This window comes from Bidens hawaiensis, unplaced genomic scaffold (genome assembly GCF_021521415.1).
Source record: "Bidens hawaiensis isolate Kalapana, Puna unplaced genomic scaffold, B.hawaiensis_p1.1 tig00004685_1, whole genome shotgun sequence".
Classification (NCBI taxonomy): Eukaryota; Viridiplantae; Streptophyta; class Magnoliopsida; order Asterales; family Asteraceae; genus Bidens; species Bidens hawaiensis.
In genome coordinates, this window is record NW_027491287.1 from 460538 (window position 1) to 488064 (window position 27527).

Consider the following 27527-nt stretch of genomic DNA (forward strand, 5'->3'; position numbering starts at 1 on the left):
TGGACTTCCACAGAATTTGGTGAGCGATAACGGCACCAACTTTGCTGACAAGAAGCTACAACAGTGGCTGAAAGAACTTCAAATCACCCACACCTTTACCTCAGTGGCACACCCGCAAGGTAATGGTGAGGTGGAAAGAGCAAATAAGAGCATCGTCGAAGGCATAAAGAAAAGACTCTTGGAACACAGATCCGGCTGGGTGGACGAGCTTCCGCACGTCCTTTGGGCAAACAGAACGCTGAAGAAGGCCAGTACGGGAGAAACCCCGTTCAGTCTCACTTATGGCACTGAAGCCATGGTCCCGGTCGAAATTGGTTTACCCTCACCAAGGGTCTTGATTCAGCCAGAAGACAATGATGCGGAAAGACGGTTGGACCTTATGCTAACCGAGGAACGCAGAGACTTAGCCGCAGTGCGTGAAGAGAACTACAAGCGACAAATGCAAAAGTACTACAACACGCGGGTAAAACTCTGCAACTTCAATATAGGAGACTACATACTGCGTAACAACGAGGCTTCGAACCAAGAACGCCCAGGAAAGCTGGCCCCGGTCTGGGAAGGGCCATACATTATCAAAGAAGTCCTGGGAAAGGGCGCATACCGGCTCGAAAGGCTCGATGGCACTCCCATCCCAAGAACATGGAATGGAGCTCAATTACGCAAATGTTATATGTAGATCAATTCCAAACTTGTAAAGAAAAGGCCTAGAGCCACTTCTAATGGAAATGATTCTCCTTTCACAATGTGTTGATAGCCTTATACTTATGAACTTCCCACACTGGTGCCGGTATTCACCGCACAAATGGGGGAAGAAGTAAGTCGTTACGTGTGGAAGGCGGCAAAACCCGCATAAACACAACGCTAAAAATAAGGAAAACCTACACGCAGGCCAGATGTAAGTAAAGTTTAGCCATCCTTGTAAGTGCAAGTGACGGTCTTACCCGCACAATCACGAACAAGGAAGCAAAACTTCAACCTATCATCTACCACGTTCAAAGGTTAACTTATTCTGAACACTTAGAAAATTTCAAAAAAAGGATGAGGAAAACCTACACGCAGGTTAGATATGGGTAAAGTTTAGCCATCCTACTAAGTGCAAGTGACGGTCCTACCCGCACAATCACGAAAGAGGAAGCAAAACTTCACACCTATTATCTACCACGTTCAAAGGTTAACTTATCCTCAGAAAAGATGAGGAAAACTTCCACGCAGGTCAAATATAAGTAAAGTTAAGCCATCCTACTAAGTGTAAGTGACGGTCATACCCGCACAATCATGAAAGAGGAAGCGAAACAAACTTATAATTTACCACGTTAAAATGTTAACTTATCTAAGTACTAAAGAAATTGCTAAGTTAAAACATGCGTAAAATAAACAAGGCAAAGAACAAACACAATCTTTATTTCATCAAAATTCAAATATTACAAAGAGCTATACAAAAGCAAAAATCTACGCTAGTGGTGGAAAGGGATCTTCAGAATCAAGCTTCAGGACCACTTCCACTTGGACCCGCTCCATCAGTAGAGCGTGGTGGTTCAAGAAAAGCTCTAAGGATAGCAAGCCCATCATCAGCAGCAGCGACTTCGTTCACCTTCTCCACCACCGGATGCGGGAAGGCGGCATACTGGTTCACTGCTTGGTCATAAGCAGCTTCAGTATCCACATTATACAAAGGGAAGTTGGAAGGCGGGACGCCTTTCTCAACAAACCCTAGACCAAGCAGGAAGCCGGCCCGTTCCCCATCCTCGTGAGAAGCGTTGAGGGCTGCGCTCATAGCATCGTCGTAAGATGTCTCTGAGAAGACCCGATGCACAACCTACAAGAAAATATACAAGTATCAGAACCCTTTCTATTTACAAAGAAAAGCGTAAAGACATGAAAGCTTACCTAAGACAACGCTTCTCGAAGAAGCCATTCCTTGGCAACCAGAGCTTCTTGGAGGGCAGCTTGAGCTTCGTTACGGGCGCGTTCGGCTTCACTCTTGATAAGGTTGGCAAGCAACACTTCTTTAGCCGCAGCCTCTTCGACGCCCTTTAGCTTCCGCTCAGTATGGTCAAGCACCCCCCTCTGGTCCAAGATCTCCTGGAGCTTTTTGGCGTCTTCCATCGCCAAGGCATCATGAGCCTGCTGGAGAGCCTCTAATTTGGCTTTAAGTTCTTCATTCTCCACGCGTAGAGGCTCAGCAACAGCTTCAGCCTTGGTGGCCCTCTCGGTTGCGTTCCTCGCAGTTTCCTTAGCCACCCGAAGCTGTTCATTAACAGCTTGGGCAGCCTTGGAACGGGCCTCGAGTCGAGCCTGAACTTCAACCTCGAGGGCCTTGAAGGCCTTCTCCTTCTCCGCAGCCACTGCGGCAAGTTTTTGGTTCTCCTCCCGGACAGCCCGCGCCTGAGCTACTTCCTTAAGGCGAGCTGCTTTTAACTTGTCGTTTTCACGACAAAGCAGCTCGACGCGCGGCTGCATCCGGGCCAGGAGAACCCGAAGCTCATTGGTTAGCCTACACTCCTGGTAGCTAGGTATGGCTTCCCCCAACGCACCACTGGGAGCAGCGTGACGAGCCCATTCCACGCACTCCACAGGGGTGCGAAGGGTTGTTCCTCGGCGAATGTTCCATCGTGGAACATACACTTCATTGGAATCCGACACTGCAAAAAACAAAGCAGTTAGGAAAAGATGATAAAATATATATATATAAAATGAGCCAGAAGAACCCTACGCACCTGTAGGGTCAATAACAGGCCGATAGCCGCCGAACCCATCACCTGAACCCAAAGGAAATCCATCCAAGAGGTCAGGCAGATGGGAAGGTGGCAAAGACTGGCGAGAAGCCCCATGCGTACCTGATGGACCGGCCGTCGTTGCCGATGGCGGAGGCACGGTTGCAGCCGCCGCGGTCGCCGCCGCGGGATCCGCAGCAATAGTAACCGCCGGCTCGGTGAAAGATGCTGTAAAAATAGCACTCACAGCCGGCGGTGACGTCATCTCAGCTGGAACAGTCGGCTCAGAGTGAGCAACTGGACCAGCGGAAGCAGGCGCAGGCGCCTGGGTCGTCGCCTCAGGTAGGCTGACCAAGCCTACCGTCATTGGCGGGGAGATACTACTTGGCGCTCCACCCTGGAATGCGTCAACATCCACGCCTGCGTAAAGAAGAAAAGTGTTAAAAGATATTAAGCTATGAAGATAAAAGCTAAAGGAAAGTTGTACTTACGGGTTTTCTTGAGCCTAAAGGTAAGGAGAGGCGGGGACGGACCCGATGGAGCCGGCCTCTTTGCTCCGGTCACCGTCGTCTTCTCTGGCTCTCCGGAGGTGACAGTCGCAACCTCCGGAGCTGTGGTCTTATCACCACCGGGATTCCCCGCCACCTCTTCGCTCTCGGTCTCCGAATCAGACCGAGGCGCTGGATCGGCAGTGGAGGCCTTCTTCTTCCCCTTCCCGCCGGCAGCCTTCTTCTTCCGCACCAACGGAGGACCATCTGCGGATTCCTCATCAGAACATACGATTAGAGGAATTCCAGCAGAGGTTTCAACATTGAGGGGTCGAGGGTCGAAGAGCGCCTTACCTGGCCGACTGGCGCTAAGGATCTCATGGCCTAGCGGATAGACCTCCACGAACCGATCCGCCGTTTGTTCTAGGATGGGCAACTCGTTCTCATCTAGAGCGCGAGTACCCATCCGTGCGGGACCGTCAGCCTCTCGCGGGTTCAGGAGCGACTGCAAGTCGTTCCCCTCTGAAATAAACAGGAAAGAAGTTAGAAGAAATTCAAAATCAACAAAAGGAAAAAAGGCATACCGTAAGGAACAGAGTTCGAACCGTATTCGAGGACGATCGGAATCTTGCGTGCATCAGCCTCCTTCCACACCCGGCTCATCCCCAGCATCACCATCCCGGACTCCGCAAACCGGTAAACCGGAGATTGGACCCGAGATATCTTCGCAAACCATTCCGCCTCCTGGTAGCTGGAGGCGTGAAGGCTGGGAAGTGCTTGCCCGTTCTTGAATTTCATGGCAATGGGGATGGCGCGAGCGGATATGAAGAAGAACTCCCTCTTCCACGCGCGAGGACTGCGCTCGGTCGCGCAGATCTTTAAACCCTTAATCCGGGTTGTCAACGTGTACCACCCCTGGATGCACCTCCAAGTGTAGAAGGTCATCAGGCGGTCAACATAGGGCTCAACGCCCAAAATCCGGCACACCCACTCGAAGTGGCGAATCTTGACGATCGCCATGGGGTGCAGCTCGGTCAAGTGAACACCGTGCCTCTCAAGGACACGGTAAACAAACTTTGTCAATGGGAACCTAAGATTCCCATAGACAAAGAATGCAGCATATACCCCGATCTTGCCTCTGGGGGCACCGTACACAGTATGATGGGGTTCAGGAAACTCAGGCTCGAGAGACTCGAGCATGAACTTCCTGACAACATACCGGTACAGATCACCAGGCAGAGCACACTGGCACTCGCCAGCAGTACTCTTGTCATCGGCTGAGGACTCGACATCACGAGACGACATCTTGCAAAAGAAAGAAGAAATAACGATTTCGGGAGAATGCTTGCCTGAAAAGGGGAGTATTCGCCGGAAATCGCTTAAAGGATGAAGAGGATAGTGAAAGTGTGGATTACAAAGAACCCTCTCCCCCTTTATATACTAATCGCAATTAATGCGATGAATTTAATGCGGAGGAGAGAGAAATCGAAGGTGCAATGAAACTATGACACGTGGCAAAAAGCAAGCTGGCAACAGCTGTTGATAGGACGCATACCATTAATTTCGCGGCCACGCGCCCGAAAAATCGCGCCCACGCGCCTGAAAAAGCGTCTGGAATGACCATGTACTGTCACGTCACCATAACTTCCTGCACGTCCTGACACAGTCAGAAGAAACCGTCGCACGACGTTTCAGAGGTTTGGACTGTTCTTATCCTTTCACCGACTCTTCGAATTTCAAAATTCAAAATTCAAAAAGATTCAAAAGTAAGCGGGAAAATACCCCTTACCTTGGCAACCAAGTAACCGTAAGACGGATGCGGGTACAGTGTTAAGGCAAAACCCTTCACGTACCTAGCACCCGCAGGGAATTGAAGCCAAGAATAACTTGGCAACCAAGTAACCGTCAGACGGATGCGGGTACAGTGTCAAGGCAAAACCCTTCACATACTTAGCACCCGCAGGGAATTGACGCCAGGAATACCTTGGAAGTAAAGTAACCGTAAGACGAGTGCGGGTACAGTGTCAAGGCAAAACCCTTCACGTACTTAGCACTCTGCAGGGAATTCAAACCAAGGATCTTCTGGGGCATGTTTGCGGAAACGGGAACAACATCCCTGCACGACGGGAACGTCGAGAACTATATTGTTGGAAACTCCAATATGGAATTGGTGGTTTTAGCATAATTGATCACTATGTTGAAAACTACCAAGACCCCATGGAGAATCCACACAAGTGGGACTCAACGCTCCTGACGTGCGAGGAGGTTACAAACCTACCCGCTTCACACCCAAAGATCAAGCAGAAAAGTCGGGAATTTCTGCGTGACATCAGGAAAACCGCGGGATGAATCACCACGGAAAACCGAAAAACTAAACCCCTTTTCAAAACCCCTTGCTAAGTCCAAAAGTTCACCTCACTTATTAATAATTCATGAGAAGAACATTGGACTGGGGGGACTTGAAGAGGTAGGTCCCAGCAGAGCCCAGTTGGACCCGCAAGACTCACCTTGAACAGGGACGTCTGCGCAATGACCAACTGCTCCAGCAGGACCCACCATGCTCAAAGAACCTTACGCGCAGTACGCCAGCTGTACCCGCAGGGAAAACCTCCCAATGGTGAAGTACCCCGCCTGTTCCCGCAGCTGCGGATACAAGCCATCAGGGAAGGCTACCCGCACTAACAGCAAGGCTACACGCACAAGGCATTCGTTCAGTAGTCACATGAAGGAATGAGCAAGGCGGGAATACTCCCGCCTAAATGAGCCAGTCCGTATGCTTCTGGAAGGTCTTTCGTACTATACCTACTAAGGTATGGGCGGAACAGACAATTTGACCAGAGCAGCCCATGAACTAATCACAGGGTGACAGCTCACCGACAACAATACGAGGAGGAGCACCCTCTAGTACTGTTTGTCACTATTAGCCGCTGCCTACTCACCAACCCTTACGATGGGACGTGCGCAGCCTACAGTTGGTGGAACAGTGCGTAGCCGGCAGTAAAGGAACAGTATACAGCCGACCTTATTACTGTTGGCCGTAACCTATCCACCAACCAGCATGGCCTGTGCGTAATCCACTGTTGGTAGAACAGGAATACTATTCAGCCGGCTGTACCTGCTTGGAAACCTACCTTCGGCTATAAATACTCCAACACCTTGGAATGGTAAGGACATCATCTGATATCTCAATCTTATCTAGCAATCTCTTAATATACACTTATATTCAGAGCAATCTAGTCTGATTCTCACGCCGGAGGGTGGTCACAAGGAGGAACCCCCCCTTCTCAGTGACGAGCTTACGGTGTCTGTTTTGCAGGTCCATTGAAGAACAACTCTCTGCTAGACCTCATCCTCGTGGGAAACATTACTTAACCCCCAGATTATCTATAATCTGTCCAGGGTTCACTTAGTGTTTCTTCAACGTGATAACCTTTCTCACCTCAATCGCCTTAGATCCGTCGTGATAACGTATAAGTGAATTTTACTTTAGTATAATCACACTTTCACATCAATTTAATATATGAATAAACAGACGTAATCGTATACCGGGTCATGTTAAATTCCTTTGAAGTGAGACAATTATGACCACAAGTTTTAAAGAAAAAAACGTGTACTCTTTTGTTGATGTAACATGCCACAATTTTTTAAATACTTTTAACAATAAGAAACATTATTTACTCTTAAAACATAGTAGAAAAGGTCCAAGATACACATCTCAAGATAATTTTAAATTTAATAGTTTAAGTTAATAGAAAATAATTTAATCAGTTATATTTGTTCAAACGCAACTAAAAAAATATGAATTCATTGTTTTTTGGCAATGAAATTCTGTTTCCATTAAGTCAGCAAAGGCAATGAATTCTTTTTTCTTTTATTTTTCCCCATAATTTATGAATGAATAGAAGATTAGTTTGATATTTACTTATTTAGATATATTTTTACATACTGAAATACTTACATTTTTATTTTTAAAATGATAAAAATATGAGTGGAGTATTTTGGGTCTTTATTTTAATAATTTTTTCAAAAATAAAAAATAAAAATTGATTGATGTGATGCACAATGATACAAGTTTTAAGGGTTTGTAGAATTAAGACTTTTCTTTATTTAAATTTAGTTATACAATAAAATAATAAGTAAATTTAAGATGGACACCATATAAAAGTTATTTGATTCTAGAAAATTTTGGTGAATGGTGAAGCAAGATTTAATCCAAAACAATTTAACAATGAATTTTTTTTTTCACTTTTAACTTTTTTTATGGACAATTTATATTAGAAAAAGGGACAAGCGAGCTGTTAATCTAATTTTGTTAACACGTGTTACAAGTTATTCAAAACGGAAAACTATCTCATTCCATCCATTTTATTCCATCCATTCCCCCGCTTTATCCAAAGGAATGAGAATTGTTGTATATCTTCCTTTAAACGAGTGATCGATACTTTCATGTTGTTAAAAAACGTTACTTTTATTGATTTCCACAAACACTAACATGCTGTGAGGATTATCAATTGATTAATTTCTTCTTAGCTTTGAAATATTTAGCCAATATTATTAACTTTTTATCACTTATGATTTTGCCATTGGCTCAAACTTAAATATTAAAGAAGTTTGATTAATAATGACTCAGACCAACTTCACACACTTTTTCACCTTTTGTAAATTTACTAATTGTACCGGCCACAGTAGGAAAGAATAAGTGACCAAAATGGAAAATTTCATCTTTGAATATATCCAAATATGGTACAAAGGTAAACAAGAAATGAGAGGATCAACCAAAATGGGTATGGTGTGGAACCAATTTTCTATACAAGTGGCTAAGTCATCATTAAAGAATATTGTACATAAAAGTCATGTTAACAATAAATCAAGCATCAAATTATTAAAGCAAAAAAAAATGTAGGAAATGAGCAATGTGAGGTTAGATTCTTTTGAGTAACATGAAAATGTTGAGTGTATCTTGAATATCATGCCAAAGATTCCCTATATCATTATAGTTTGTTTATTTTTAATTATAGTGTAATATTCCATTTATTATCCACTATTCTCGACCTCTTAGCGTCAACTGCGTCCGATAAAGATCTATGTAACGAGTCTACTTGAGTGTATCTGAATCGTCTTCATTTAAACAGGTTGACTACTAGTTGAAGAAGTTTAATCCGTACACTAGATTGGATAGTTGGATTGTATTTATCGATTTAGTAAGAGCCCCGCGCTTCATATTATATTTATTTCAGTCTATAAATGTTATTAGCATTGAAAATATGTTACATATGTACTCACCGATCAAAATTAATCGCAATAGCTATATAATGACTTAAAAGATACATCGAGGGAAATTTTATGTACTCGCTGGAGGATCCCTTGATCGATGGCTTGATCTTCTATGTAACATGTATAAAATATGCATGGTTATTGAACCAAAACCAAAATCCGCCAAACATAACTTCTATATGGTTAAAACATATAACAATTTCATGTACTACTTCAACTTTCACCTATTTGAATATCTTTTATGGTTTAATATCATAAAAAAAACTAACATACTATTCTCTCTTTCTTTTTTCCTTAAAAAGCCACACAACATAATTTTGACATATTAAGAACCTTCAATGTAAAAAACAAAAATAAAACAAAAAAAAAATTCTTTCATTTTATTTTTTACTTTATTAAAGTTTTTGCACTTATATAGAAAACATGTAATTAACGTTTTTAAATTGTTCAAAACTTAACATAACAACATTTAACTTCTTTTACACACACACACACACAAAAACATTATATAATCTTACTTTTAACTTATTTAAAATGTAGGAAGTCATTGTTTAAATATATGTTCATAAGTTCATGCATTCCAGACAGTTAATCAATAAAAATTGATTAAATGATATATATATATATATATATATATATATATATATATATTTTAATTTTACAACATGATTAAACTATGTTATATATATATATATATTCATATTTAAGAATGTGTGATGACTTTTTTAAGATATATTATTTTCTTAAATCAATATTTGTTAAAAAGAATTATTCATCAATGTATTCATGTTATTTTTGTGACAAAAGCAGGGGTAAAATCGTAATTTGAGAGGTAAAACTATGTCAAATCAGAATGATAGGACTCTTTTTGGTGATAAGAAGGGTAGTGTGGTCCATATCATCTACTACAAGTTTTTCTCGTCCTCTTTCACTCTTTGCTTTTTGTTGACATTGATTTCCTTTCCACTTTCCAGTCAATTGGTTTATTCAAAAACATTCTTTGTTTCTTTTTTACTCTATAAAATTTTAGGAAAATGACCATTTTACCCTTCTAGATTCATAGATGTATATTCGTTTTAACTACTCTGTCGACTACAATTTGAAGGGCTAAGCAATTAAGTATAGACACTATTCTTAGAAATTGAACAGATTACTTAAGCGGTCCAGTTAATTACTCATAAACTGTTTTCATATGTGTCAGTTAGCCACGGAAGGGAGATCCACTCTACGACCGGCAGATTTGCTCGTCTTTGGTTGGGCCGGGGGAAAACACGCTTGTGTTGACCTCACAGGGGTATCTCCCTTAGCTGGTTTGAGGGATAATGGGTTTGTAGCTGGGCAAGCAATAAAAAGGGCTGAAACGAAGAAGGTGGAGAAACATGCTAAAGCCTGCGAAGAGAACCAACATGTTTTTGTCCCTCTGGCTTTTGATACATTTGGCTCCTTGGCACCGGAAGCTATCCGTTTTCTAACCAGGGTCCAAAAGGTTGTGCATAGCAATGTGTCGACTCCAAAGGGGCAGGGGTATGTCTTTAGCAGGTTAGGGTTTGCAATTCAGAAAGGGGTGGCGGCGCAGCTTGTTGCCCGCCTACCTGCTATATTGATGTAATATCTATGTTTCATCAGTAGAAATAAAAGGTATTATTATTATTATTATTAAAAAAAAAAAATTTATTTATCATTTCAAAATCATATTTACTAAATTGATTTATTTACTATTTGAAGCTCTCACATGCCCCGCCTTATATTCCTTTTATTTACATCATAAATTCGCATAAAAATATTTAATTATATTGGTTTTTACTTAAAAAAAAACAAAACCAACATTATCCGACCTAATTATGAAAACATTAAATTAAACAAAAGGAAAATTAATTTAAGTCTTTATTTTTAATAATTAAACATGAATATATAAACATTAAAACATTTATATTTCAATATTGTTTGTATGTTCTTTTTTCTATAATTGGTATAGGGGTCAAATTTGTCCCATGCTATTCTATTTGCGTACATTTATTGGAAATTTGATTTTAACTGTTTGGCACCCACATAGCATGTGCATCATAATTGACATGTCCTTTTATTTATACTTTTTTGGGTTAAATTGACAGTGATGTGGAATATATTTTTATTCTTAATTTAAAGTATAGAAGTTTAAATATAAAGATACAAGGGTTATATGTTTTAACCAAGGCCCCGAATTCAAATTCGAATCAGCTTTCACTAGTTTACTATCGTAATCTTTTGAAGGTAAAATAGCCAAGGTAAGTTGCGTCTTACCAGACTGGTTTCCGCTAATTAGTTGTCTACGATATCTCTAAAAAGTTTACCGTATTTGTATACGATGTAGACAACTCTCAACTTATTTATAACCCCCAAACACTTTTCAAACTCTCAAGAACAAATGGTTTGATCCAAGTAGGCCAGTCTTAACTTGGGCAACCCAAGCAATACCCGGAGTGGCTTGTTTCTTTTTCTGGTGTAAATTATTAGAAGATTTTAGCCGTTCAGGAAAAAAGTACAGAATTAAGGAAACACTCATTTTAAGATTATTACAAGTGTAGAGTAATTTAAATATTTATAAGAGTAAACTGCGTTTTTCGTCATTGTGTTTTGTCTAAATATACGGTTTTAATCCAATAGTTTCAAATTTGCGCTTTTCGTCCATGTGGTTTCATTTCACTTGCAATTAAACCTAACCCCACTAACCATGTTAAGTCTGGTCGTTAAACCCATCAGCGTGTTCCTCACGTTAGGGACGGTTTTGTTCTTTTTCTTTCAAATACACCCCAACCCGTCACGTGAGGGGGCTTGCGAATTAAGACTAGGGATTATTTGGGGAGAAAAAAAGACAAAAATGTCCCTCACGTGATAAGCACACTGATGGGTTTAACGACAAAGCTTAACAGGGTTAGTGTAGTCGGGTTTAATTGCAAATGAAATGAAACCACAAGAACGAAAATTATAAATTTGAAACTATTGGACTAAAACCGCAGATTTAGACAAAGCATAGGAATGAAAATCACGGTTTACTCTATCTATAATATAAACATACACAATAATTGACTTATTTGGGTGCATGGGTCCTTAATGAAGTCTTGACCTACTTTTATTATGTGAAATTGTGTTTTAACAACCATCATCAATTAATGACAAAGCAATTTTGAAATGTTTTGGATACTTAAGCAAGGTTTAGTTGCAAATACTAAAGTTTTTGGTAACTGAGTCAGTCATGCAATTGATAAAAGTTGGTCTTTGGATCAATAGGTTATTGGTTGTTATCAGTCACACACACAAACTGGAATAAGTTCTTTTAAGTGGGTAGTTGTCTTTAGGCAATGATTAGCAATTTAGGAGCTTGTATTGCTAAGGTTAGTACATATAGTTTTATTCAAAAGAAGGCAGCCACTACATTTTCCGCTTTAAGTATGTTTCGATGCGCCCCGTTACTTATTGTGCAACTAACTAATTCGATAGTTTGTCCAAGATGGTTTATGCCTATTTAGATGTTACTAACATGCTAAACTCTACATGGATAGGCCAAGTACGATACATCGGTAATGATTACTTGCAAGTAGTGTTGCTGATTAATTTTGGGTTAATCAGTCAATCAATCGGTCAATGGTCAAATCCAGCCAAAATTAGGATTAACTGGACTTAACATCAGCGGTTTCTGGCGAAATTCCGGCCAAAATCAACGGTTTCCGGCAAGATTTCATCAAAAGTCATCAAGATTCCAATCAATTTCCGGCCAAAATGTGTTTATGCATGTATAAAACTGAATTACATATAAAAATGTATGCGTGTATATATATAATTGAAAATTATACATCAAGTCCGATCCGATTATTCCGGATTAATCGCTAGTCCCCACCTCATCGTCCGACTACCGATTTTTACAGCACTGCTTGCAAGAACTTGTATCATCTGAGATAACATCATTCATGGATGAATCGTAAATTCATCTTTTTATACGTCACACGTTGATAAAGCGCAAAACTACATTTAGACAAGCAGCAGCAATGTTATTGCGCTACGAAGAACAGAGGCAATCTAACACAACTCTATAGCATATACACAAGTTACACATGACACGCAGTTTATAAACAAATAATCATGACAACATTATTTCACATCAACTTCAATCTGGTATCTAAGAACACTATCTATTATAACCGTAAAATGGTTCGAAGAGTATCACAAAGGCTCCGAATCGTTTGTTGTTCCTGAGTCGCTTGTAGTTCCTGCAACGGCATCTCTTCATAGCACCTGCCACGTCAGCGCAGAACCAATACATAAAAAGTTTTATTATATACATGATTCACCATATATTATTTATCGTCGTGAATGCTTACATTTTATGATATGATAAAGCCTGCGCAAGATTCATTAATGTCGGACTTGAAGTCAGTCTTTGATACACACTTGGAGGAAGAGGCAGCTGCAACACGTTAATAATCCAATAAGTTTATAAAATAATAATAAAAAGTTTAAAACAAAAAAGTCAACCCGTTACCTCATTTTGTCTTCGGGTCTTTTTAGATTGACCGTCACTAGTGAAAAGCTCTTGCAAGGCTTCTACGGCTACATTTCCAACGTTATCCACGTGTTGACTTCCGAGCACGTTTTCAGATAATAATGCAATAGGAGAAATATCAGTTGCCCTTAAAAATGGAATAGGTACTGTGTTGCCAGCCGCGTATATTGACCATAACTACAAAAGCATAACAAAAAAAAATAATAAATGTAACAGAATTTGTTATAACTGATTTAACAGAAAAAGTTTTAAAATTTACCTTGTCTAATGCTTTGCGGTTAACACCTTCATTCTTGGATGTACCACTAATAGCTTGTGATTTGTGCTCGGTAGTTGGTGAGTCAACTGTACGAAGTGTATCTCCAGATGCGTTGACTTTCCTGGTCAACCTGAGAGAAATAATAATCGATTATACGCAAGATTTTATACAAACTATTATGAAAGATTTATATTACTAAATTCAAAAGCATGTAGGGCTGTAAACAAACTGAGCTTTCAGTGGGCTGTTCGTGAACCGTCTGACAGGAGGTTCATTTAAGTTTGTTCGTTTAATAGACGAATGAACATGAACAAGAAAAATGTTCGGTCAATTAAATGAACAAACATGAACAAGGGTCATGTTCGTTCAATGGTTTTCGTGAACGTTGTGTAATGTGTTCATTCATTTACTTTCGTTAATGATTGTTCATCTACGTTTGTTTATATTATATATTTTTATTAGCTTATTATTACTAGAAACCCAAGTACTTAAATTTATATTTATTTTGAGTGATTATGTCTAATACTTGAGCTTAAGAATGTTTATTTTTTACTTGTTAAATTAATATATGTTGGTTTGTGTTTGTTTGTTCATTACTTCATAACAAACAAACGCAAACGAACACAAAATCATTGCCATAGTGAATGAACACGAACAAAAAATTTTGCTCGGTTTGTGAACCGTTTGTTTTTCCAATAAATGCTAACAAACGAACATGAACAAGATCTCGTTCGATGCATTTACAGCCCTAACAGCATGTATTTTATTACACTCAGCATGTTTTTCTACTATTCGAGAACTATATTATGAAATAGAACCTTCACAGAAAAAAAAATGTACCATGGACTAACGGAATCCTCTCTACGGTCAACTGTCGACAAACTTTGACCGTGTGCTGTTGAGGATGAAGCGTCCTTTGTGGCTGCAAGCGGAGATTTAGCAGCTGTCTTATGTATTACGACACTTCCAAAATCACCTGCTAACAACACTTTCATATATCAGTTTCCTTTAGTGTACACTAAATTATGAAATTTATATATTTGATATATAATTAAACTATAATATAAATACCTTCTTCAGCCTCTTCCAAACCACCAACTTTAACTGTACCTCCATTAGGAACCAGAAGAGGTTTAGATGGAACGGTATCACCAAACTCGTCATTCATTTTTGCTCCAAGCGTCTACATCATATAACACATAGTACACGTGAGACATACACATAGGGGTGGCAAATGTGACCCATGGGTTGTATTAAAATGTATATAACGGGTCAGAATGGGTCTAACTAAAAAAAGAAAATGATTGAAATGGGTCAAAATGGGTTGACATTTCTCGAGTTTTTTTTTTATGAAACGAGAAAAACGGAGAAAACTTTTTAGTATTTTTACTTTTTCAGTTTTTGATTTATATTTCAAGTTATATATTTCAAGTTATAATTTTTTTTATGAAAAAGTAATTAAAAAATCATAACTCGAAATATAAATCAAAAACTAAAAAAGTAAAAGTACTAAAAAGTTTCCTCCGTTTTCTCGTTCCATAGAAAAAATAATAATAATAATAATAATAATAATAATAAACCTTCAAGAAATGCCAACCCGTTTCAATTATTTTCTTTTTTTAGTTAAGACCCATTCTGACCCATTATATACATTTTAATACAACCCATTCAACCCAATGGGTCACATTTGCCACCCCTACACACACACATACATGCGCGCACACATAATAATATTATAAAAATATGGTTGTATTTGCATACCCCGTATCCTGGTATCGTCTCTGAAGGAGCATTTTCTGCTTCTAGTGCCATTGCTGCCCTATTTTGCTTTGCTTTCTCAAGTTTAGGTAACATTGCAGAAGCTCCAATTTTGCATTTTTCTATGAATTTATGCTGTTTCAAACGAAAGAAACATAAACATGTAACAACTAAAATTTGGGTTTAAACAAACCATTGTCACAATGATGTAAACTTTAAGCTACTTTAACTTAACATACCTTTAGTAGTTCAGCTGCAGTGGGGCGTATACTAGGGTCTTTTGTAAGGCATTTTGCAATGAAATCATGGAACACGAGAGACCTGGAATGTGAATTATGTGAGCTATAAATACAAAAATGAAAATATAATGAAAGATGGAAATGATAATATTCATCAACACAAACCATTTCTCTTTATCTTCAAGCATTGGTGCTGGTTCAATGGAGATCATAAATAGCACCTGTTACAGATATTAAGTGTGTTAGTCTTGTGAGTCCGAGTCACTGAGCTAAATGATTTAACTTAAATCAAACACTTACTCTCATTGGATGCACATTTGATCTTGGCGGAAGACCCTGAAATAAATAATGTTTGCTTAGAATTATTACTGTTATTATTATTATTATTATTATTATTATTATGTACAGGATCGGTGATTATACCTCGGCCATTTCAATTGCAGGCACCCCAAGGGCCCACACATCTACCTACAGAAAGAAAGTACATTATCCACAAGTCCATTTCCATTTTGTAATACAGCGTGTCATGTTAACCATAGAATGTTCATTTTACCTTCCCGTCATATCGGCTCTCCTGAATAACCTCTGGAGCCATCCAGTGGGGAGTGCCAATAAACTGAAAATGGAATATGAACAAATTAATTACAAAAACATAAACACGTTCAATCAATTTAGATGCAATAGATGAGGTTATGGACTGAATAAAATCATCATTTATGTGCAAAATAAATTATGGAACATGATAAATCATCAGATGAATAATAATAATAATAATAATAACTCGAGGACTATACCGTATTACGTTTGGACATCGTTCTTGTCAGTTGTTCAGCAACACCAAAATCACCTGTTTAGTAACCATATGTTAAAATGGTCAAAACAAGACAACAAACAAAGTTACACGTCTATAAATCTTTTCCACATATTCGAAGTACAACTCACCTAACTTGACCTCCCCTTGTTCAGTTAACAAGATATTACCGCCCTTAATATCACGATGCACTTTAAAAATCGAGTGCAGATAAGATAAACCCTACACCAAAAGCAACAGAGGGTCAACGATAAGCATTCCAAATTTACAAACCTGATGGCTGGAATATGTATAAATCTAAATCTAAGTGTACCCTTAATGCTTCTTTACATATATATGCTATTTGAGACTCCTCTAACGGCTCATCAGTAACATTCATCAAATCAGCAACACTTCCTCCGCCGCAATACTCCATTACAATCTACCAACATAATGAAATAAATTATAACATCAATACAATGAACAATCATTGTGTAAAAACAAAAGTAAAGTTAAGATTTTTATTTCATACCCAAAGGTACTCTTCACCCTGGTAGCTTCCAAGATAACGAACAACATTAGGATGACTACATTGCTGCAACATTTCGATCTCACCACGAATTTCTTCATAACCTTCTTCCTGACATTACCAAAATAGCAAAATGAATTTGTAAAGTTAATCACTAAATCAAACTAAAGATGAATAAAATGCAACTGCAGCATACTGCATAGTGCATACCCCTTCAGATAATGATATCACTTTAATTGCAACCATTTCTGACGTTTGTAAATCACGAGCTTTGTAAACCGATCCGTACGAACCTTTACCTGTCAAACGGCTCTTAACGTGAGAAGCGTACAATAAGTAGAGTAATAATATTAATGCTAGAGTAGGGCACAACATGACACAAAACGACACCGAGTTAAACAAGTTTGGGTTTGAGCTTAACCGGTTTCGTGTTCTTAAATATGTCAACGCGTTTAAATCACAGTTAAATTCATGCCCAAACACGTTAAACACCTGTTGATGAACGCTTTAAGCCTTTAAACTTGTTTATATTTTTAACTTTTTAAAAAAAATAAAACATAGGGAAACATGCGTTAGCTACCTCGCGCCCCATACTTGGATTTTTGTTTCAAATATGTTAAGAACTAATTAAGAGTTTTATAAACTTTTGGCAACCTTTATTTCACTACGTATGTGATATTTATCGTGTCTCTAAACATGTCATGTCACGTAACCTCATAGTTATCAAATGCGTTAGGCGCACTCAAGGTGCATAGGCCTCGCTTGGGCCTAGGCGCAAAAAAAGAGAGGGCCTGAAGAAAAAAAAGCACATTAAAATAAAAAATAAGAAATAAAAACATATTATGTATATGAAAATTAATGTTATGCTTCGAATAAAACAAACAAAGTTATTATATAACATTTAATATCATCTAATTAGTACCAAAAGTTTTAAAATAGTCAAGATTCAAATGTAATTCCAAAACTTGAATAACAAAATGTATCAATATAATGCCTTTGACCTCTCCTAGATCTAAGTTTCAATAGCACTCCTTGCGTTTCTTTTGCTCAACTTTTATCTTCACATGTTCTGGTCGTAGACATTGCCAAAGCGCTCACCTAGGAACTAGAAGCGCATTTATTGAGCCTCGCCTAAAAAATGGACCTAGGCGCAAGAAGCGAGGGCTTTTAATAACTATATGTAACCTGTTTCTAAACAGTTTCGCGTTAGTATTTCAAAAAAGCGGACACGATTAGTTATCGTGGCGTGTTCATGTCTTATCCAATCGTGTCTGACTTGTTATGCCAGATACACGATAGATTTTGAACTAGAGTAACTATTACTACGCTACTGCATTTCATCGTATCTTATCAATAATAATAACTACGATTTAATAACATTTACTCTAGTGTCAGCATAATTACTCTACCGGACAAATATCTTATGTGACATTTATCGTGTCTCTAAACATGTCATGCCGTGTAACCTGTTCAGTGTTTGAAAAAGCTTACACAACTAGTTATCATGTCTTCTCGTCTTATCCAATCGTGTCTGACTTGTTATGCCAGCTACACGATGGATTTTAAACTAAAGTAATTATTATTACTCCGCCACTGCATTTCATTATATAATAATAATAATAATAACTACGACTTAATAACATTTACTCTAGTGTCAGCATAATTACTCCACCGAACAAAAACTAAAAACCAACTTCACATAAAAGTGTAATCCAAGCTCATGAAGCAGTTCATACTTCGTAGACGGATCCTCCCTAGTCACACTCTCCGCAATCGACCCCGACGACATTTTACTCGTCTGCTGCCTCGAATGCCCCAACTCACCCGAACCCGCCTTCTTCCTCCCAAACCCTTCTCCCACCGCCCGCATACTCGCCACCGCCCGACTCATCGTCCCACCACCACCACCACCACCACTCCGCCGTACAAACGTACCGGAAATTGAATCACCACCACCACCACCACCATCATCATCATCATCATCATTATCATTATTATCATCAGATCTAACCACAAACGTACCAAACCCACTTCCAATTTCATCTTCCTCGTCAGATTCATCCATCCGGTACGGCACCGCTCCGGCGGCCGGATTTGACAACCACCGTGCCGGAGATGCTGTCATCGCCGTCGTCATCGGAGTCCACGGCGGCGCCGAAGTCCTTTGGAAGACGCTTGAGAAGAGGTGGTAATGAATCATCGTCGTTTGGATCTTCGTCTTCTTCATCGTCTTTACATAACATTGTGGCGTATATGTCTCCGGTATTGGAGTCTTTAGGGTTTGTTTGTGGTGGGTTATTGTTATTGTTATTGTTGGTTTGTTGTTGGTCTTCGTCTTCGTCGCTGTGGACTACGAAGGTGGAATAGATATCGGGTTTTGTTGGGTTTTTGGCCGGACGGCGAGTCGCCGGAGAGAAAGCCATATCTCCGGTGAGTATTATTGTGTGTGTGTTGTCGGAGTGTGGATTTAACCGGCAATGATCAACTAACTAAACATTATAATAATTTCTGTTATAGTCCTTCAGTATTTTTAATTGCCCACTTTGGAGCGGCAAATAAATCGGTTAATTGAAAAGATCCGAAATCAAACTGGTTTGAAACCTTAGAATCAGAACCGATCTGTAATTTTCTTCATTAAAATCGGTTGACTAAGGAATTAGAATGATACTTACAACATCAAAACTAATGCTTGATTACTTTTTAGTTTTCCTGTATTCGATCTTCAACTTTAGGGCCGTCACTTTTACCCGAAACCCAACCCGAAAAAACCCGTACCCGAACCCGAACTAACCCGAATCGAAGAACTCGAACCCGAGAAAAGACTAACCCGAACCCGAACCGAAGTAATTCGGGTTGGTTATCGGGTTTGATTTATAAGATTTGTGTCAACCCGAAAAACCCGAATAAACTTTTAGTTTTGAAATTAAATATATTTTTATATATAATAGGCTAAGGTTTAGCCACTAAACTTATTAGAATCTGGCTTTAATCAATTGTCGTCATTCTAACTATTATGGATCGATTGTTTATTATTAATTTATGTTATCTGTTTATTACTAATAGCAACCGTAATCGAACAACCAAACACGCCCGATTGAATACGAATATGGTTCGAGTTGGTTTCACTCTTTTTTTGAATTGTTTTATCAAGTTATGTTAGTTTATTATTTCATTTTTTGTGTTATAAGCAAAGAAGAGTATGTTGGTTTAATTTTACCATTGTAATTTTAAAAAAAATTTGGTTTTGTGTTTTTTTTTCTAGGATACTCGAAACCCGATTAACCCAACCCGAAAAAACCCGAACCCGAATTACCCGAACCCGAAAAACCCGTGAGAGATTTGGGTTGGGTTTCGGGTCAAGATTTAAAACTTTGAAACCCGAAGAACCCGACCCGAAAAACCCGAAACCCGAAAAATGAACCCGAAGAACACCCCTATTCAACTTCATAGAAATTAAGTGACAAATCGATTATGTCAAGATAAGTAGAAAATTGGAAACCATGTGGTGCAAGCAATTAAGAATGAAACTTGTTACCGTGAGTATTGACGATTGGTACCAAACCATCTGGTTTTAGTTCTCTACACTGTTATTTTTAATAATTTTTGTTCGGCTAAAGATTTTAACCTCTGTCCGGTATTGTTCATTTAAATGATTTATAAATAGGCAAATTGCTTATTAAAAAATTAACTTTCATCTATATATATAAACATAGCATAAACAATTTCACTTTCAAAAGAGAGTGAATATAAATATTTAATGGAAAAAAAAAATGTTGTGCATTTTTTAATCTCTCACACAGGTTTTAAAGTAAACAAAGCCTCCGTAGCATAGTGGTATTGTGTTCGCTTCGTAAGCGAAAGGCCGCGAGTTCGATCCTCTCCGGGGGCTATCTTTTTTGTGTTTTTTATTTAGCACTGTATTTGTTATTTATTTTGATGAACAGGTTTCTATTTTCAGTCAGACAGTATAGTTGTTGAGACCAACGATGATGAATGTAGTAATTGCTAGTAGTTTATGAAATTTGATATCCAAAAGTTAGAAATATATATATGCTATGAAAATGATAATAATAGGCAAACTGTCATTTTTTTAACAGGATTGATCTAAGAAGTATACATTAAAAAGCAATGTGTGGATTGTGGAATAGCAAGGTTAACCATGGTTCTAATTTCGGAATGTTCACCTTTCATTTGGATACATTTGTAAGGTTTTGTGGCGCTATATGCAGGTTGAGATTGGGAACTATGATTCGATTTAGGTGCATATAATGCATATACACTGATGGCGAACGGTGCATTTGATTATTTCCAAATTTCCAAATATATAAAAATTAATTTTCTCACTTCACCCCAATAAATAATTCATGTTCAAACTTCACAAAAATTGTATTGACATTTATCATCACATACATATGTTTCAGAATACAGCATTCAAATAATTAAGCATATATTATTGTGTGTATGTTCATATGATTTTATGACTTGTAACAAAACACATGCTTATTTTATTCAAAGTTCTAATTGACAACATAATTTTCTCATGAACTTTATATAAAAACATACATCAGTACAAAGTTAGAACACTTTTATTTCAAAATCCTCTTATATTATCGCGATTACTAACTTAAACGAGCTACCGTTGAACAGACGGAGCAGGTATAATGCCCCATCTCCGCCTCACTTCATCCAAATCTTCATGAAAATGCTTCTCATAATAAACACACATCAGGTCAGTTGACTTCATACCAGCCCAAACTGCCCAAGGGAAGTAATGCGTGTAAAACAACGATCTTTGTTTGTCGTTAAACCGTGCGGTTCCTCCTATGACAGACAAGAAGCACATTGGAAGCATCATTTGTTCAAATTCTATGACTTTAAGCGCTGACTCACCGATCAAGTTTGTTGGAAGGTCAAAAAGGGTGTGCCAGAAATCATGCACTTCGCGTGCACGCATCGCCGCGTAAGCGAGTTCTTCCGTCTCCATGAATCTTACGGGTGGTCGGTCGTCTGGTGAGAAGTTTCTTGATCCCATGAACTTTGCATATGCAGCGCCAAATGTGTTTTCTGGTAGGTCCCACGCATGGCCCACGTTGCTGGAAATGACACGTGGACGGTCCAACAGTATTTCCTGGAATATAGGATGCTATTACTCATGAGTGTAAACGAACCGAACTTTCAGTGAATAGTTCGTGAACCAGTTGCCGAGAAGTTCGGTTACGTCCGTTTATTTAATAAAATGAACGAACATGAACACATGTCGCGTTCGTTCATTTATGCTCTTGAATATTCAATTATTCAAATCCGTTTATACTCGTTAGTTCACATTTAGGTTCGTCATTTACGTTCGTTAACAGTTCATTTAAATTTTTTTGGCCCATTACAACTTAGTTTAGTTTAATAACTTTCAAGCCCAACAAATTGTTTTCAGTTACGTTCATTCATCTATGTTTGTTCGGTTATGTTCGTAAATCATTCGTTTACACTGTTAATAAACGAACATAAACAAACACACGCATATCCACTTTCTTAACAAACAAACACTAACAAAATAAACCACGTTACTAGAAATGGAATGCGCACGGTCCAACAATATTTCCTAGAATATAAGATGTTATTACTCATGGGTAGGCCTGTAAACGAACCGAACTTTCAAAGAACAATTCGTGAACCGTATGGGAAGTTCGTGTCCTTAATAAACGAAAGAACATGAACAACAAATTTTGTTCATTTAGTTAAACGAACAAACATGAACACATGTCTCGTTCGTGAACAATCAATTATTTAAATCTGTTTACCTCCATTCATTTACTTTCAAGTATGTTCGTTAATATACGTTTGTTAAACTCCGTTCATTTACATTCGTTAGTATATATTCATTAAAACTTTTTTTGCCCATTCATCTATGTTCGTTTACACCGTTAACAAACGATCATAAACAAACACGAGCAAATTCACTTTCTAAACGAACAATCATTTATTTGGTTAAAGTTAAACGAATCATACTCTGCCTTCGGGACTCCTTTTCATTCTTTCAAGCACTCGTTCAAAAGCCGGTTTCCCAGTTGTTTCACCCAAAGCAGCTATCAAATCGGCTCGCCTCGGGTCCACTAACGCACCAACCGCAGATCCGAGAGCCACTGCCGCTTGCTGCCAACCCCTCAGTCGGACCCGGGCACCTACTACCATGGTGATGAATCTGAAAATGTAAAATCTATGGTTTTAAATTCTAATCTAAACTATTTAGACAATTAGTGACATAATAATAATAATAATAATACGTTTGATTGAGTTACTGTATAAGCTCAAAGGCATATAGAAATGAACATCATATAATTATAATTATGAATATGCAAAACTCAAATCGTTACCTTTAAAATTGAGAGAATTAGGGCTCCGATTTGGGATCCGTTTTGCGTTAAGGAAGAGGGAAGCGCGGTTCTTCTTTTATTTAATTTAGAACCCGGTTGGGTATCGGTATCGGTATCGGTATCTGTATTAGTTAGTAACGGTTAATTTAATTTTAACTTTTTTTATGGAACGTCGATTTTTTGTGTGTCACGTCAACGCACACTTTTTAAATTTGAAGAGTCTTGTTGTCTCACTTTGGATAGATTATATTGTCTTAACTGGACTCACGTTGGCTTGGACGTTCTTTCCGAAAACTATACCGCCGGTTACCATTTGACAGTCATTGTGCTGCCACTAATACGTTCACGAGATCTCTTCCTAACCTTTAAGTTAGATCATCAGCCAAATTATACTCAGATATTACAAACTTAACAAATATCACAGTTTGCATGATAAGCTCATGAATCATGCTACGTATAGTTTATAACCATCTAGACTTTCCATCATACATTCGACTATCACACTTAGTCAACACTATCCGACTATTACCGTTCCGAATGTGATAGATTGCCGCTCGAATTCTCGTAGACTCACCGTGTTTTGTTTTGTTTTGTTTTATTTCCAGAATCATAAGAAAAGTCGACGAATGCCGATTTTTTTTTCAATTTCGATATCGTAACGAACGAGACATAAACTAACCGAATTTGCGTAGATTCACCGCCTCAACGACGAGGATGACAACGTTCGGGTTTTACCAATGCTCGAGTTTTACCAATCGACGTTACCCCACTGGTACACCTTAGTTTTTATAATTCGTTTGTTATATTTTTGGTTTTGGTTTCGGTACAATATAGTAGGTAAACGAAACCAACCGAAGTCGCGCCAACCTAGCACCTCAATACTGGATGCAGACAATACTTGGGTTTTACAACCGTCCGGGTTTTACCGACCTGCCCGGCACAACGCGCCCGGTAGAACACTAGTTATATATAATAACTTAGGAGTTTGGTGTCGCAAAGTCCCCATCGAGCTACTTTGCGGCACCTTAGTGGTGATATTTCGTTTTTTAGTTTCGGTTTATAACATACGTAACAAAATTAGTTATGGTATCATAACGAACGTGCCGGAAACCGACCGGAATAACGTAAACTCACCGCGTTTAGTTTTAGTTTTAGTATCGTAACGAAAACCAACCGAATCCTGATTTTTTTAGTTCCGGTACCGCAATTAACGTGACGAGACCGACCGAATTCGCATAGACTGACCACATCAACGCCCGGGATCGTTAACGGTTGGGTTTACCAACGATCAAGTTTTACTAACTGAGTTTTTTTGAAAATTTTCTTCTTTATTTGGTAATAAATAGACTTTCGAGTTTTATTTTTTTTTTTGGTACTAAAATAATTGGTCGCCTCACCACTGGTCCACCTCAATATTTATTTATTTTTTGTTTTAGCTCTATACAATAAGACACGTAACCGAAACTGACCGAATTCATGTCGACTTACCGTCTCAACGCTTTAGACCGTTAAAACGCTAGTTCAGAATATTTAACAAAATTCCTAGCCATAACCCATATGTTCACTTCTATTACCCAACATTAATTTTGGTAACATTAATTCACACTTGAATTATTATAAGATAAAAGCTTTTTGAATTTGTTTCAACTTCCTTACAACATGCCTCATGCTCGGTCTTCCTGAGGCTGCTTCCACCGTGCAATTCAATCCCAACTCCAACAAATCTAGTAACACCTTTTGCGGCCCCGATTCCCACATCGCGGCCGCAAAAGCCTCCTCCATCCGCCCCTCTCGACGAAGCATCGCTGCCCACGTGACAATCGTGTAACCATTTTGTTCCCTAGAAAACGACGGGTCCAACGCCCGTTTATTCGTTATTAACTCAAGCAACATAACTCCATAGCTATAAACATCCGCTCGGTCAGATACCCGACAAGCTAAAGCATATTCGGGTGCCACGTATCCAAATGTCCCAGCCACCCCGGTTGTGACATGTGTCCTAAACCCCTCTAGAAGACGTGACAACCCAAAATCTGACAAGCAAGCGTTGAGATCATTGTCTAATAAGATATTGCTTGGCTTCACGTCTCGGTGAAGGACACGTGGATTACACTCATTGTGTAAAAATGCTAGTGCGGCAGCCACGTCGACTACTATTTTAATAACTGTTTGCACGGACGTAACGTTGTTTTTCTTCAAACGGATAAAGTCTTCCAGGTTTCCGCCTGGAAGATAATTATAAACTAAAAACCTTTCTGACGGGCTAGCGTAGTACCCGATTAAAGTTATTAAATTCGGGTGTTCGATATGTTGTAGACTGCGGATTTCCGCGTTAAACTGCGGGACCCCTTGACACATTTCCACCGTGAGCCGCTTCACCGCCACAGTGGTCCCGGGAGATATCTCCGCCCGGTACGTCGACCCGAAGCCACCGCTCCCAATGCAATTTTTCAAAGCGAAATTTTCGGTTGAATGAATAAGGACGTCGAAAGTCAACGGTGCGTTGACTGGTTTGAAAATAACAAGACGTTCAGTTCCCGTGCGCGGTGGGGACCGGATGGTCTCGACTCGGGAACTGTGTCTAAACCTCTTTCTATAAATGTAAAGAATGATTAGAGCTTTAAGAGTTAGAAAAATTAGTAATGCTACTATAATCATCACTAATTCTGATGGCCGCAACCCGTTTTTCGTCCCATCGAGCAACCTTCGGTGGCGTGGCCGCGATCCAATCTCACCGGAAACAAAAGATATAAACAATAGATGAAACATAAGATTTAAAAGGTTCATTGTTTTAAAGAGTTTGTTGTTGTGTCAGATTTTGCATGTACTTAAACTATTGTGTTAAGATTTGTTTACATGTTGGTGGGGCCCACGGAAAGTCAAAGTCAAGACTATGAGGATCGTTGCATAGTCAACATTAGGCAGCCATTGTGGATAATTTCATAATTAGACAAAAGATGAGTTGTAACGTGTATAGAACGGTAAAAATAGTCTGGTAAGTGGGACCATGTTAACTTGCTTTGAGGATTCATGTTAACTTGTTTGAAAAGTTGTGAAGAAACACTAACCGAACCCTGGACAGATTACTGGTAACCTGAGGGTTAGATGGCTGTTTCCCACGAGGGGTTAGACCCTGAGAAGATGGTTCTTCTGATAACCTGCAAAACAGACACCGTGAGCTTGTCACTGAGAAGGGGGGGGTTCCTCCTTGTGACCACCCTCCGGCGTGAGAATCAGACTAGATTGCTCTTTAAATGTAAATGTATATTAAGAGATTGCTAGAGCAGATATCAGGTATATTATGATGATACCAGATAAGATATGATGGTCATACCATTTGAGGTATTTATAGCCGAAGGTAGGTTTCCAAGGAGGTATGGCCGGCTGCAACAGTGTTCCTGTTCCACCAACAGTAGCCTACGCACGTGGCCTGCTGGTAGTTGGTGGGTAGGTAGCGGCTGATAGTGACCAGACCTGCTGTATACTATTCCTTTTCCACCAACTGCCGGCTACGCACGTGTTATGACAAGAGTTGGTGAGTAGGCAGCGGCTAATAGTGACAGACAGTGTAGGAGCATGCTGCTCGCCACACTGTTGTCCATAAGCTGTCGTATCTTTAGTCAGATCTTTTTCCCATACCTCGTCAGGTATAGTACAGAAGATTTTCCCGTATCGTACGGACTGGCTTATTTGGGCGGGAGTATTCCCCCTCCCGCCCTTGTGCGGGATTGTTCCCGGCTTCGCTCATTCCTTCAGGTGACACTGAATGAGAGCTAAGTGCCTTGTGCGTGTAGCCTTGCTGCGCGGGTGGCCTTCCCTAATGGCTTGTATCCGAGGCTGCGGGGACAGGCGGAGTCCTTCACCATTGGGAGGCATTTCCTGCGGGAACAGCTTGCGTACTGCGCGTAAGGACGTCACGTCTCTGAGCATGGTTGGTCCTGCGGATCCAGTTGGTTTCTGCGCAGACGTCCCTGTTTAAGGTGAGTCTTGCGGGTTCAACTGGGCTCTGCTAGGACCTACCTCTTCAAGTCCCCCCAGTCCAATGTTCTTCTCATGCGTGTTTAATAAAGTGAGGTGAACTTTTGGACTTAAGCAAAGGATTTTGAAAAGGGTTTTTTAAGGTTTTCCATGGGGATTCTTCCCGCGGAAGTCCTTGTCACTCGCAGAAATTCCCGAGTTTTCTGCTTGGTCTTTGGGTATGATGCGGGTAGGTCTGTAACCTCCTCGCAAGTCAGGAGCGTTGAGTCCCACTTGTGTGGTCTTTCCATGAGGTTTTGGTAGTTTTGAACATAGTGATCAATTATGTTAAAACCACCAATTCCATCCTGGAGCTTCCAACAACGTAGTTCTCGATGTTCCCGCTATGCGGGGATGTTATTTCCGTTTCCGCAAGCATTGCCCAGTAGATCCTTCCTGGTTTCAATTCCCAGCGGAGCGCTAGGTATGTGAAGGGTTTTGCCTTAACACTGTATCAGCGCTCGTCTTACGGTTACTTTACTTCCAAGGTATTCCTGGCGTCAATTCCCTGCGGGTGCTAGGTATGTGAATGGTTTTGCCTTTACACTGTACCC

General features: G+C 39.4%; 1 protein-coding gene, 1 non-coding gene and 2 pseudogenes across 4 annotated transcripts; 1 reads left to right on the forward strand and 3 right to left on the reverse strand.

The window, feature by feature from the left end:
- Positions 1-12423: 12423 nt before the first annotated feature.
- LOC143627619 (serine/threonine-protein kinase 1-like) lies at positions 12424-19040 on the reverse strand (annotated as a pseudogene). Its single transcript, XR_013152623.1, has 18 exons — positions 18288-19040; positions 16799-16900; positions 16592-16699; positions 16394-16501; positions 16212-16302; positions 16064-16116; positions 15823-15885; positions 15693-15737; positions 15570-15605; positions 15435-15490; positions 15270-15351; positions 15034-15165; positions 14344-14455; positions 14113-14248; positions 13273-13402; positions 12993-13190; positions 12832-12917; positions 12424-12745 (listed from the first exon to the last, which is right to left on the reverse strand). The product of XR_013152623.1 is annotated as a serine/threonine-protein kinase 1-like (transcript).
- Positions 19041-20405: 1365 nt separating this feature from the next.
- TRNAT-CGU (transfer RNA threonine (anticodon CGU)) lies at positions 20406-20477 on the forward strand. Its single transcript has one exon. It is a non-coding gene; the product is annotated as a tRNA-Thr (tRNA).
- A 576-nt stretch (positions 20478-21053) lies between these two features.
- LOC143627543 (ubiquinone biosynthesis protein COQ4 homolog, mitochondrial-like) lies at positions 21054-23038 on the reverse strand. 2 transcript variants are annotated; one of them, XM_077097333.1, is made up of 3 exons: positions 22957-23038; positions 22592-22784; positions 21054-21716 (listed from the first exon to the last, which is right to left on the reverse strand). In XM_077097333.1, exons 2-3 carry the CDS (start codon positions 22772-22774, stop codon positions 21222-21224), a joined length of 678 nt encoding a protein of 225 aa, XP_076953448.1. In that variant the 5' UTR covers positions 22775-22784; positions 22957-23038; the 3' UTR covers positions 21054-21221. The 2 variants fall into 2 exon arrangements, with proteins under 2 accessions (XP_076953448.1, XP_076953449.1); XM_077097334.1 differs by having other exon boundaries at positions 22592-22804; positions 22970-23005.
- A 1532-nt stretch (positions 23039-24570) lies between these two features.
- Positions 24571-25743, reverse strand: LOC143627483 (putative LRR receptor-like serine/threonine-protein kinase RPK1 pseudogene; annotated as a pseudogene).
- Between the last annotated feature and the right edge of the window lie 1784 nt (positions 25744-27527).